We start from the raw sequence: 13,404 nt of genomic DNA on the forward strand, positions 1-13,404 counted from the left end.
CCGCCTGGTTGACAAAGGACATAACGACTGCTGCCTGATTTTCAGGTGCCTCTGGATCTATAGGTGTATACTGTCTAAAGGCTTCCATTAGTCTTTCTAGATAAACAGCGGGGCTTTATGTCTTTCCCTGTAAAACAGAATATACCTTAGCCAAATTAGTGGGCTTGCGAGCTGCAGCCCGGAGACCCACCATTAGAGTCTGATGATAAACGAGTAGCTTTCCCTTACCTTCTGCTGTATTGTAGTCCCACGTTGGCCTGGTCAAGGGAAATGCTGCATTAATGAGGTCAGGGTTTGCAGTTGGTTGACCGTCATCTCCAGGAACCAACTTTCTAGCCTCTACCTGGATTCTTCCCGTTCCTCTGTTGTGACCAGAATGCGGAGGAGCTGTTGGCAGTCATCCCAAGTGGGCTGATGAGTGAACATGACACTATCTAGAAGGGCTGTTAGGTCCTTGGGGTTATCAGAGAACCGGGCATTCTGAGTCTTCCAGTTGTACAGGTCACTGGTAGAGAATGGCCAATACTGGAGTCTAGGGTTACCTGTGTCATCGGGGGGTCCTATTTCCCTTAAGGGGAGCGCTACAGTGGAATCGGGAACTCACGGAGTTGCCTTACGCTGGACACGCCCGCGCGTTCGCCCTGCCGGCCCTCCCGAGCCATGTTCACTTTCAGTTTCTCCTGGCGCCACGGCTGCTTCTTGGCCCTCATGGCTTCCTGGGAGTGCGGCTGGTTGGGCTTGGGCATGGGGTCCGGGAGGGGGAGGATAAGGTGGGGGTTCCAAGGATGCGAGGTCCTGGCTGTCAGGCAACACAGGGGGCAAGGGGGCAGTTGGAGTTTTTGGTCTTTTGGTGGTCCCAGTTGGTTGCGCGACTAGGGTTTTACAGGGTTCAGAGGTCAGCAGAAAGGGAGCTAGCCACAGGAGCAGATTTTCCACCAGATCTTGCCAGACTAAAATGTAAGGGATCTGATCTGGGTGTCCCGAACTACCTGGCAGGAAAACCCTTGATTTTACCTGGAGGATAATGGGGAGGCAAAGAGTTCCCTCAGCTGGCCAGCCTACGCCGAAGGTGGGCCACTCAGAGCGGCAGAGGGTTATTAATTTTCCCTTTTTAAGTTCTATACTGAGATCATGTCCCCTTGCTCTCACATCTTTAAAATTATTGACAAGGAGAGAAAGTGGTGTGGTCTGGGAGTTGCCCATTCCGAGGAAGCCCTGTTGATAAAAGATGGGTGGTAAGGGATATTAGTGCCTGGTACAGGACTGGCTCCGAAGCTCCTGTAAATCAAGGTAAATTAGTAAGGGGCATGCAACAGATAACTTCCAACAACCAAGATATATTGATCGCTAGCGCGTCTCGGGCTTAGGACCCGACCAGAAGCAGATGGGCCACAGAATACAGAGCCCCAGATCAGTACTGGAGGATGTCTCCCACCGGCCTCCACTGACTGTCCTATAGCGTGTCCGCCAGGACTAGATGAGTCTCATATACAGACCCTGCGGGATTATTCAGAGGCAGACAGACAACATATAAACAGCCGGCTTACTCACTTTTGCGATGACCCGTTGGCCTGGGGTCTGGTGGGTTTAGGGGCAATCCCGGACGAGCCCCCAAGATGTAATACCCAGACCCGCGATGACCCGAAAGCAACCACCAGAGTCCAGAGACAAAGCCAAGTGGCAGGGATCGCTTTATTTCGAGTTCGAACTCGGTTCCCTCCAGCTAGGTATCAGATCCTAGGGAGAGACCCCGAGCTCGGTGTTCAGCCGTCTTTTATAGTCAGACACAAACAAGTTACAGCAAGTTATAGAGTCACTGGGGATTTTTACAGCTGTAGGTTTACAATTGGCTGACATTTAAAGTTAAACATTAGTCAGTTGCTCATTGGTTCCCGCCCTTTGACCAAACCACAAACGGCCGCTTGCCCTGCTAGGGACTTTCCAGATAACCTTGTTGTTTTAGCATTAAGGGGAGTTTCCTGACTTTTCTGACCTCTGATATTCAGTATTTTTCCACTCCTCACTAAACTGCCAAATTGAAGATGGTTTGTAGCTCGTACTAGTGGCCAGCTATGAGTTGACTTTTTCCACAGCATACTATTAGGCAGGAATCTAGAACTAACATGGCGGTGTTACCCGGCGTAGCAGGCCTTTTGTTAAAGACTTCCCTTCCTCTTTGAACACACCCTCAGACTTACATACGTCAGAGTTCCCCGCTGGGCAACCACACTCCCCCATGACCTGCAGCTCACCTGCATTCCACAAGTTCGTAAACAGCAGTTTCGGTTAACAGTTTCCAAAGACCCCTTCCCCGTGACCCTTACTCAATTCCTGTCCTAGTAGTTTCAAGACCCCCCAGGCCGTTTGCACAACCAGCTTCCCTACCTCTCGGGCTATAAAAAGCCCCTACCCTCCTCCCTCAGCGCAACTTCCTCGGCCCACGCCTTTGGACCGAGGAACCTTGCCCGCCAGCCCTAATAAAAGCTATTCTCACTGCCATTTGCCTTGTGTCTTCGTTCCCGGTTCGGCTCCAGCCTCAGTTTACCCTTACACATACTAGCATTCCTGAAGTCTTTCAGTTACTCAGGGGCTACTTCTACATCAGAGTTTGCTTGAAATCTCAGTTTGAAAATTTGAGAAATTCAGTTTTTTAGCTCTAACTTGAAGTTAGATCTAACATCAGCATAATTTTTATGTTTTTCTTGTGTGTGAGCCAGTAGATCAGCTTAAACCTTTCTGAAAGTTGGGATATACTATGTATTCACCCTTAAAACTATTTTTTGATATAAGTAGCAAAAAATGAGAACCTTCATTTTCTTAGTGTGGGTAAAAGAGAGATCAGACTGTTACTGTGTCTATATAGAAAGAAGTAGACATAAGAGACTCCATTTTGTTCTGTATTTGAGATGCTGTTAATCTGTAACCCTGCACCCAACTCTGCCCTTGCAAGAGACATATGCTGTGGTGACTCAAGGTTTAACGGATTTGGGGCTGTACAGGATGTGCTTTGTTAAACAAGTGCCTGAAGGCAGCTTGCTGGTTAAAAGTCATCACCATTCTCTTAATCTCAAGTACCCAGGGACACATACACTGCGGAAGGTCGCAGGGACCTCTGCCTAGGAAAGCTAGGTATTGTCCAAAGTTTCTCCCCATGTGATAGTCTGAAATATGGCCTCGTGGGAAGGGGGGAAGGGAAAGACCTGATCGTCCCCCAGCCTGACACCCGTGAAGGGTCTGTGCTGAGGAGGACTAGTGTAAGAGGAAAGAAGGCCTCTTGGCAGTTGAGATAGAGAAAAGCATCTGTCTCCTGCCCGTCCCTGGGCAATGGAACATAAAACCCAATTGTATGTTCTATTTATTGAGAAAGGAGAAAACCGCCTTAGGGCTGAAGGTGGGGTGTGCTAGCAGCAATGCTGCTCTTTATGCACTAAAAAGGTTTATGGAAATGTTTGCATATGCATATCAAGGCACAGCACTTTTCCTTAAACTTATTCATGTCACAGAGATCTTTATTCATGTCTTACTGCTGACCTTCTCCCTACTATGATCCTATTATCTTGCCACTTCCCCTTTTCTAAGATGGTAAAGACAATGATCAATAAATACTGAGGGAACTCAGAGACCGGTGCGGCACGGGTCCCCTGGGCCCACTTTTTCTTTCTCTATGCTTTGTCTCTGTGTCTCATTTCTTTTCTCAAGTCTCTCATTCTACCTAAGGAGAAATGCCCACAGGTGTGGAGGGGCAGGCCACCCCTTCAAGATCTTAGGATACTAATTATCTCTTTTATTTTTACAGTGTTATATAGTGCTTCCATTTCAAGAATAGCCATTCCCTCCTCATCTCGTTATTGTATGTGGTGGTTTTTTTTTATTTTTTTGCGACAGGGTCTGGCTCTGTTACCCAGGCTGGAGTGCAGTGGCATGATCTTGGCTCTTAAGCGATCCTCCCACCTCAGCCTCCAAGGTAGCTGGGACCACAAGCATGCACCACCATGCCCAGCTGATTTTTGTAGACATAAGATTTTACCATGAAGCCTAGGCTGGTCTCAAACTCCTGGGATCAAACGATCCACCTGCTTCGGCCTCCCAAGGTGTTGAGATTACAGGCATGAGCCACTGCGCCCCGCCTATACATGTTTTATGATTGGAAAAATGTGGTAATCAAAGCTGTAGCACACAGTACAGTGTGTCTGTTTTTACAGGCAGACAGTAATTGCATTGGAACTTTCTAATATGCTGTGTGCAAACCATATTTGTTCCTAATAATATTCTTAATTTTCTTTTTATATGAAAGTAAAAGTGTCTGGTCATTTCATATCCTGAGCCTCAGAAGTAGTTTTAAGTATTCTTCAAACATTAACTGAGGCAGTTAACACTGTAGTTAAAACCGTGTGGTTGGGGGATGTCCAGTGCAAAAGAAAAGTTCATATTGTGATTCAGCTGAAAAATTTTGAAGACTATTTAAGTATTTATTATCACCCTGAAAAAAAAATGACAGAATGTAGCTGTTTTTTATTTCCATTAAACTAAATTTGAATGATAGTTGAAACAAAATATTTGTATGGGCTGATGCCTAGGGTTTTAGTCAAGCAATCCAGAGGCTGTTACTATTTATTTCCAACTCTACATAAACAACATTGTATTCTTAACTGTGAAGGATGGCAAAGGATTTGCTTTCCACTGAGCAAGTGTCATTAGGAAAACTTCTATGATGAATTATCTCTTGAAACTATTTACTGTACCTCTGCCTGCCATATGCTTTTTTTTTCAATCCTCCTCCCTCTGTATGCCACATGTTTTGAAAGCAAATGCTGTCCCCACCACACATTCTCTCACATGCCTTTCAAGTAGCAGTTTAACCCTTTCTTAGCATCATCAGTGTCATGAGTGATTTTCCAGTGGATTTGTCTTTTAAAAGTATTATTGCTAATAATAATAGAGTAACAATTTATTAGTAATTGTTTCTGTCTTTACATTTTGGCACAATTTGAGTACCTGATACTTACTCATTTGATGAATAATGCTGAGACCCTAGTGGGAATCAGGCGCCATGCTAGTTACAGTGTCTCTGCTCTCAAGAAAGGGTTCAGCCTAAGCTGGGGTTTAGCGGTAAGTAGTTGCAAGATACATGTGTGATTCTAACCTCAGGCCAAGCTAGACAGGAGTATTAAATTAGGGTCAGAGCATGAACTGTGGGAAACTGCTTTAGGGTATGCCAGAAAGCTGAAGGCAGAAATTCTGTTCTGGAAAATCCGCTGCTTACTGTCCTTAATGAGAATGATGCTGTTTTGTTCATCAACTGGGTAATGGTGATGTTTATTAAAATTGCTCTTAAATAAAAGCATATAGTTCCAAGTGTCCATCAATAGATGAATAAAGTGTGGTATATATTAGGTTGGTGCAAAATAAATTTGGTTTTTGCTATACTAAATGGCAAGGTGTTCATTTTAATAAAGATTAAATGGAACAGCTTTCAGTTATAAAAAAGACATACTGACTCATGCTATAATATGGACAAACCTTGAACATATTAAGTTGAAAGAAGGCAGACACAAAGGCCACATAGTGTATAATTTCACTTATATGAGATGTCCAGAATAGGCAGATTCATAGAGACAGAGCATATTAGTGGTTGCCATGGGCTGTCCGGAAGACATGTAACTGCTTTAATGGGAACAGGGTTTTTTGGGGGTGGTAAAAATCTCTACAATTAGATAATGATGATGGTTACACAAGGCTGAATATACTAAAAACCACTCAGTTGTACACTTATTTAAAATAATTTTATGGTGTGTGAATTCTATCTTCATGTGAGTTTTTCCAGAATGTAGTAAACCTCAATATAAAAAAGAGCAGTAACTGAATTGTATACTTTAACATGGTTAAAAAGGTGGATTTTATGTTTTATATTTTACCACTATTTGAAAAACTTTTTAAAGACAATAACTAGAAAGAATTGGATTTCTCTTTCTACTCTGGCAGGACCAAAAGAAAAAAATTGTAACAAACCAGTAGGTTAATGTAGTTTGGTTTTGTTCCGGTTTTGGTCAGCTTCATTTAGCCTATGATGGGTCATGGCTTTAAAGCTTTTGTCTAGCACCTAGTCAGGCTGATGAAGCAGGATGACTTCTAAAGCTGGGCGTAAGGAGAGCCCTTAGATTACAGAGAACGATAGTAGGTAGGAGAAATGCTAGACAATTCACTACTTAGTCGTTAGTCTTCATTAATCCCTGGAGGGGTAGCCCCTGTGTTTCAGGCAGCTGTGGACACTTGGTGTTTATGCACACACCCAGTGATTTGTTGATGAGACTCTGTGGGCAACAACCACAGCCATTGTATATGCAACCTTGTGCCCAGTGGCCTAATTTGCTTGTTACCTGAAACTGTGTCAAAACTAAATTTTCCAGAAATTGAATTGAAATGTTTACAAAATGTGACATGACAGTGCTCTCTGGTCTGAATATGCATTTACTTGCCTTAGTTTTTATCTCAGTAATTTACTTCGTATGGCTTGGTCTCTGATAACTTTTGCAGATTCTGGTTAACAGGAGTTACTAAAATTTGTGAAATAATATACAGTATTACATTGTGTTTCTTGGTACACATTTGAAGTCAGTCAAAACAATGTTTGAGAATGTGTCTGGCTCTTTAATGTCCTACGCAGCAGAGGACTTTGTAAAGGATTTCATTTCAATCCTGAATGACCTGTGAGAATCTCGTCTCAGGTAAAAATCTAGTTATATTTTGAGCCACTACCTAATTTAATTCTCTTTGGATATAATTGTTTGCATAAACATTTAATATCTGATTGCATAGGTAATATGACATTACCCTCTCTATCCCAATTCCTACCCTCTCTCTTGACACCCAGAAGTTTCTGCAATTGGATTTCCTGTTTCACTGCAAGTCAGTATTGGAGCCTGCATTCCTAGGAGCTGAGAATAGAAATAACAAATAATTATTATTAATTTAATAATAGTGTAAATAGTTCATTGTTCCTACAGATTGCATTTTGAGAACTGGTATTCCTAATGTATTTCATATATTAAAAATGAAGTCACAAGCATTTTAGATTTAGGCAGGTAGCACTTAGAGAAAGGATCTCACAATCTCTGCCCCTCTTTGCACAAGTCTAGCAAAACTGAAACTATGTTTATAGCTCCAGCTTTGATACAAACACTTTTTTCAGACAGATTCTAGACCCATGGGAAAAGGCTTCTTTCCTTGTGCTCCTTGAGAACACTGTAAAGAACGCACTAATGAAATAATCTAAAGTCAAAAAGAATGAATGCACCTTTAAAATGACAAATTTTATCTTGTTACTCTCCTGCTAAAAACAGTCTGTTGCATTCTATGAGATGGTATGGTGTCCAGATGCCTCACTAGGCCACTCAGGGTCCTTGAATGGCTGCGGTTTGCCAGGCTTTTCTGCATTGTCATGGTGGTCCTTCCCTTGTTGATACTGCTTGGTTCTTACACAGATTATGTCATCCTTGCAGCCTTCACCCAAAGTTGCTCCCTCCTCCTAGGGCATTTTGTTTTCCTGCTTAATACCGAGTGTCAGCACGTTAGTAGTAAACAGGTATCTCTCTACCATTAGTCAAAGGTGGGAGTTAAGCCTTTCATCTTTGTAGCCTTCCCCAGTACCTAACAGGTTTGCTACCTGATTTACTTCATAGGAAGTCCCTCAGAGTATTATCCTTCGTTCTCCTGCCTTGCCTCTTAACAAAAATTCTGCTGTTCCTGATTATTTCCATTTTACCAGTGTTTTGTTCCTTTTCTATCCAGGCAGCATAATTCGTTGTATGAGGCGCCTGGAAGAATTGCTTCGACAAATGTGTCAAGCAGCAAAAGCCATTGGAAACACTGAGCTGGAAAATAAATTTGCAGAAGGTCAGTATCAAATGCATAAGCTGTTTCTAATTTAGACAATTTTGTGAAGCAAATCTTGAGCCCTGGACCACAACCCAGGAGGACATTTTGAGATGTTCTTCACTGCATTGTCATGGAGAGCTATCTACTAGTGTTTCTATAAAATTTAGTGTGTTGGGGGAAAAGTTGAGATTTTATATATACATCCATTTACATATATTAATTGTACACTACATGCCAGGCATTGTTTTAAGCACTAGGGAATATAGTGAACAGAAAGACACCCCTGCCTTCATGGAGTTTACATTCTAGTGTGGGGAGATAGACAGTAAGTCAACAATTAAATTTATCAGATGGTGATAAAGTCTATAAGCAGAAAAGGCAATAGAATTGGCAGATGGATACAATGGTCTAGGGCCTCCACAGGGAAGGTGGCAATTAAGCCCCTTGGTGTATGCTTAATATACATGAACACCAGCAAGAGGCCAGTATGGCTGGAGTAGAATGGGTGGTGAGTAAAGTAGTAGGGGTTGAAGTGAGAAATTTCCTAGCCGCAGGCTTCTCAACTCTGCAGTGATTGGAGGTGTGGAGCTTGGGAGTGACCTGCCCTAACTTGGACTTTACAAGGTAATTCTTGCTCTTACATTCAGGGCAAGTCTGTAGAGTAGCACAGTAGAAGCGGGGAGACCAGATCAAGAAAGGATGGCTAAACCAAGGTAGTAGTAATGGGGTGGTGTGGGGGGACAAGGGGCATAAGCATGTCTGTAAATAGTTTTGTCATGTCTACTGAATCTTGACCAAGAAAAAGGACTAAGTTATAACCACATGGTTGCTGAGTCAGTCAATGCTAGTGATTTCTATTAACAACTTAGTGTCCTAAGAAGAGGTTTGCAAAAGCTGGCTTATATTTCCACATTGTTGATAAATGCAGGCCTGTTTAATGATTCAGAGTTGAAGTGTAGGTGTCAAAAGTTTTAAAAATAATTTGTAATCAAAATTTGTATTTGTCCTTCCTAAGCCTAGAAAGACTTTAACATGGGAACTGAAAAAAACAGTGTCTTCTGATATAGGTTGAAAATCCAAGTCTTTGGATTTACATTTCTTTAGACAGACAGTTTAGTCCTTCCTAGAATTTATTTTTTTATTTTTATTTTTAATTTTTATTTTTTATTATTTTTATATTTTTTTGTGGAGACAGAGTGGTATTCACATATATTTCGCTCTTGTTGCCCAGGGTGGAGTGCAGTGGTGCGATCTCAGCTCACTGCAACCTCTGCCTCTTCAAGTGATTCTCCTGCCTCAGCCTCCCAAGTAGCTGCAACTACAGGCATGCGCAACCATGCCTGGCTAATTTTGTATTTCTAGTAGAGACGGGGTTTCTCCATGTTGGTCAGGCTTGTCTTGAACTCCCAACCTCAGGTGATCCTCCCGCCTCGGCCTCCCAAAGTGCTGGGATTACAGGCATGAGTCACTGCGCCCGACCTAGAATTTATCTTTTTAAACAGTTCTAGATACCGCCTTCCTGACCAGCCCCCATGGAGTATTTCAGAGTCATAAAGAAGAGGGGTCTGGCTTCTGTTTTCCACCTCACCGAGGTGGCTGCACATTCCTCTAGGTGTTCAGCAAGGTGTTTGACTTTCCAGGCTGCTCTCTCACCAGTTGAATCAGGGTTGGTATACTGGCTTTAAAACTTCGGTAGAGACAGGTTAGGTGTTTTGTGGTCTTGAAAGTTTAAACCTTACTTTCTTTTCTCTTAGGAATCACCAAAATCAAGAGAGATATTGTGTTTGCTGCCAGCCTCTACTTGTAGAGTCAGCTAAAGGAATGTGAGATTTTAAATTATTCACCACCTGTTTTGATTACAGTTGACTACAAATGCCTGCAAGTGTGGATTTGGTTGTCCCATACATTTTAATGTGTATTCAAATCAGACATCATTCATGGAAAGCATATTACATACATGTTTATACATAAGCATTACATTTTTTAATAAAAATGTATACAGGTGGGGCACTGTTTTGGTGGAAGGCTTGGAGTTTTTTAAATGAATTTAGAGCTATTAGATAACCACTGTGTTAAAGGTAACTATGTACACACAAAGTGGGCATCCAAGAGGCATAGCAGCAGTAGCAGTCTTTAAAGGCTTATACACTGGGAAGAAAGATGCATCCTCTTGCCTTGTGGCAATCCTTTTCCTTTAGAAAACAGGCCAGCTTCACCTGGGCACCCTGCTGCCCTTCAAGGCTGGTGATTGCTCTGATAGTGATTCCCCGTTGTTGTTGTTTCATGCAGAGTTGTGTGAGAGTCCTCCTCTTTTCTTTCTTTAAAAGAAGTTCTTTCTTTGAAGAAATCCGATACATATACAGCCTGCAGTGCAAAATATTTAATTTAGATCAAGTTAAAAACTTGTGATCAACAGCATCCTGAGATAAATATAAAGAAAAGGATGTATTTTGGGGGTGTACAGATTAAGCATATAAAAAATTAGAGACTAACTGGGATTTTTTAAAGATTATTCCAAATTAAGAGTTGCTTTGTTCTGTCTTCAGCAAATAGCTTCATTTTGCCAATACTTAATAAAAGAGTTATTTCTACATGTGAATTAGTTTTTTCAATTTATACCCCCCTAAAAAAATATTTCTAGCCAGAGCTTTTTACAATAAAAATACTAAGATTTTACAAAAATACCAAGTTTTACAAAGAGTAACCTAGTTTTTAACCTGCTGTGTATCCTGAAGTGACTTTTAATAACACTGAGATTCTTGCCTACTGCACAGTTTTCTCACTGGGGATTTTTTTTTTTCTCTGTTTACTTATCTAAATGTTTAACAATATCAAGATGTAGGCTGTTGACCTGTATACTTACAACTAATACTGCAACCAGAGCTCCCTGAATGAGTCCAGTCAACACATCACTCCAGTGGTGTTTGTAATCAGAAACTCGAGAAAGGCCCACATAAATGGATACGGCAACAAGACCAAATTGCAGTGTGGGGCGTAAGAGTCTTGCCCAGTCTCCCTTCATCCTGGCTTGAAGATAAAGCTAAAAGAAAAGAATAAAGAGAGAACATAGTTTATTTAACATAACAACGCAAAAGTTTTATATTAAGGAAGGGTTGGCATTTAAAATGATTATCGAAGTATTATTATATAGGGAACAGGACTTCCAGGCAAACATTCATGTACGCATTAATGCCTAAATGTTAATCCTTTAAAGAAACAAAATTGTTGCCCTACTAACTTGTTCAGAAGAATCTAATGCCAGTCTAGCTGTAACACCCTTCAAACTGTATACAAACAAGTGTTTCCTTGTTTATGGTTTTCTAAACAGAATTTCAGGGACAGTTCCTCCCCTTCCAATTTGGGTTATAATTCTGATAGTCAAGACCAGTGCTGCCATTGGTTTTTTTGTTTGTTTGTTTTCCTTAAAGAAATGGGGCTTTGCCCTGTTGCCCAGACTGGAGTGCAGTGGTGTAGTCATAGCTCACTGCATCCTCAAACTCCTGGGCTCAAGCAGTCCTTCCATCTCAGCTTCCTAAGTAGGTGGGACTAAAGGTACATGCCACTGAGCCCAGCTAATTGTTTTCATTTTTATTTTTTGTAGAGATGGGGGTCTTGCTATGTTGCGCAGGCTAGTCTGAAACTCCTCGTCTCAAGCAACCCACCTGCATTGGCCTCTCAAAGTGCTGGGATTACAGACATGCGCCACCGCCTGACCCAGTATCGTCATTAATTCTGATTCTTGGGATAAAGTGCTAGCATTCTGGGCACAGGTTGCCCTTGCTCTGGGCAACCTGTGGGACTATTTGATTAATTCACCAAAGAGAGCTCTTCTACCCTCAAACTATTTAACAAGGCAACTGAGACTAAATAATCTGTATTTGCAAGTAATACAGGTTGTAGGTTAGTTATGATCCAGCAAAGAAGTGTATTCTTTCAGTAGTACCTGTACCCCCTTTAAGTTCTGTGACTTTTCTGTACACTAATCAGACCTAAGAAATTTCCCTTTCTCGTGTCAGTCTGCCTTTGACTTTGGGTGCATCCCTAAAGATTTTATACAGAAATGATTCTTTTTAGGGAGTCCAATAACAATATAATTTTTAACATTCCGTTTAAAATTCTGTTCAATAATTTATGATTCGTAGACTTAATTAAATGCAGTCCTTAGAAAACAATATACATAGCTCTCCCCATGGACACTGCCTATTTAAAATAGATGACACAAATCAATTCCCAGCTCTCTGGGCACTGCCATGGGTGTTCAGTTCCCAAAAGCTGGCAAAGACCCAGGGCTTATCTAATTTTATCAAGTACTTAGTATAAACCATCTAGTTCTAAAAGAACACACCAGCTGTTTAACTGAGTCTGACTCATCAGCCAGTTTAAGTACCACTGGCTTTCGGCAGAATCGTTATTTTTGTTTGTTGTTCAAGCTGTGAAAAAAGTGAGTTGTAAAATCAAACATATCAACTCTAAAATGGACTTAAGCTAGTCCCATGCTACTTTCAACCTGAAGGAAACTCAGAGCCAGGACATCAAGGCCTTTCCTCTTTCAAGATTCTAAAATCCCTGTAGCAATATTTTCATTCTAAGAACCCTGACTTTAACTGTAGGTAGCCTGCAAACTCATATTGAGTATTATTTTCTCCAGATTGCTTCCCCAACGTGCCAGTGAAAAGAATTAACATTTACTTACATCATCAGTAATCAACTAAGCTCCAACACTTTTTTGGGGGGGGGGGGGGGGGGGGGGGGGACAGAGTTTCACTCTTGTTGCCCAGACTGGAGTGCAATGGTGCAATCTCGGCTCACTGCAACCTCCGCCTCCCGGGTTCAAGCGATCCTCCTGCCTCAGCCTCCCGAGTAGCTGGGATTACAGGCACCTGCCACCACGCCCAGGTAATTTTCTGTATTTTTAGTAGTGACAGGGTTTCACTATGTTGGTCAGGCTGGTCTCGAACTCATGACCTCAGGCGATCCACCTACCTCAGCCTCCCAAAGTGCTGGGATTACAGGCGTGAGCCACCACACCCAGCATGCTCCACACTTTGAAGTGAAGTCTTTCCCCCTATAAATAGCTGGTTTTCTCCTTGCACATCTACCCAAGAATAGAGGTTTCCCCCATCAGTGAAACTCTGACCATAGACCCAGAAATTATTTCACCATGAGAGTTCTGGGTTTCCCCAGTTGCGGTTCTGTACCTAACCTTGTGCTCTAGGGTTTGGCTTCTCTAGTGACAAATAGTCATGGCCTGAGTGTGATTCCTATGTGCCTATACTGTGTTTCCCTGGGTCAGGGTACTCGATGTAGCTCTGTGAAGACTTCCATTTCTGCAGAGCTCAAGAAAGTGGACACCCTGAATTTCTCAGACCTTGGGTCAACTTGAGTTCCACAGCTGACATGCCCAGAAATCCGGACTGGCTTTTCCCCTCCCATCTTGCCAGCAAAAGTTTCCTATATGAGTAGGTTCAACAAAGGTAAAAGGTAGTGTCTTTCTGGTGGTTCTACTTTGATTGTGAGCAAAGCAAACAC

The 13,404-nt window shown here is 42.1% G+C and overlaps 2 protein-coding genes across 4 annotated transcripts in view; one reads left to right on the forward strand and one right to left on the reverse strand.

Annotated features, from left to right (window-relative positions):
• The window catches only part of MTREX (Mtr4 exosome RNA helicase), a 131,610-nt gene extending 121,136 nt beyond the window's left edge, over window positions 1–10,474 (forward strand). The window contains exons 26-27 of the mRNA XM_033179573.1: window positions 7,789–7,893; window positions 9,630–10,474. Coding sequence (XP_033035464.1) covers window positions 7,789–7,893; window positions 9,630–9,682 — 158 coding nt within the window. The 3' untranslated portion in view covers window positions 9,683–10,474. The remainder of the gene's footprint in view (window positions 1–7,788; window positions 7,894–9,629) is intronic.
• Window positions 9,765–13,404, reverse strand: part of PLPP1 (phospholipid phosphatase 1) — a 109,341-nt gene continuing 105,701 nt past the window's right edge. For all 3 annotated transcript variants that reach the window (XR_004429829.1, XM_033179576.1, XM_033179575.1), the window contains 2 exons: window positions 10,739–10,915; window positions 9,765–10,239 (listed from right to left, as the gene is read on the reverse strand). Coding sequence is in view for 2 of the 3 variants with exons in the window: in XM_033179576.1 (XP_033035467.1) it covers window positions 10,111–10,239; window positions 10,739–10,915 (306 nt within the window). In the remaining variant the exon portion in view is untranslated. The remainder of the gene's footprint in view (window positions 10,240–10,738; window positions 10,916–13,404) is intronic.

This window comes from Trachypithecus francoisi, unplaced genomic scaffold (assembly GCF_009764315.1).
Source record: "Trachypithecus francoisi isolate TF-2019V2 unplaced genomic scaffold, Tfra_2.0 Lachesis_group2, whole genome shotgun sequence".
Lineage (NCBI taxonomy): Eukaryota > Metazoa > Chordata > Mammalia > Primates > Cercopithecidae > Trachypithecus > Trachypithecus francoisi.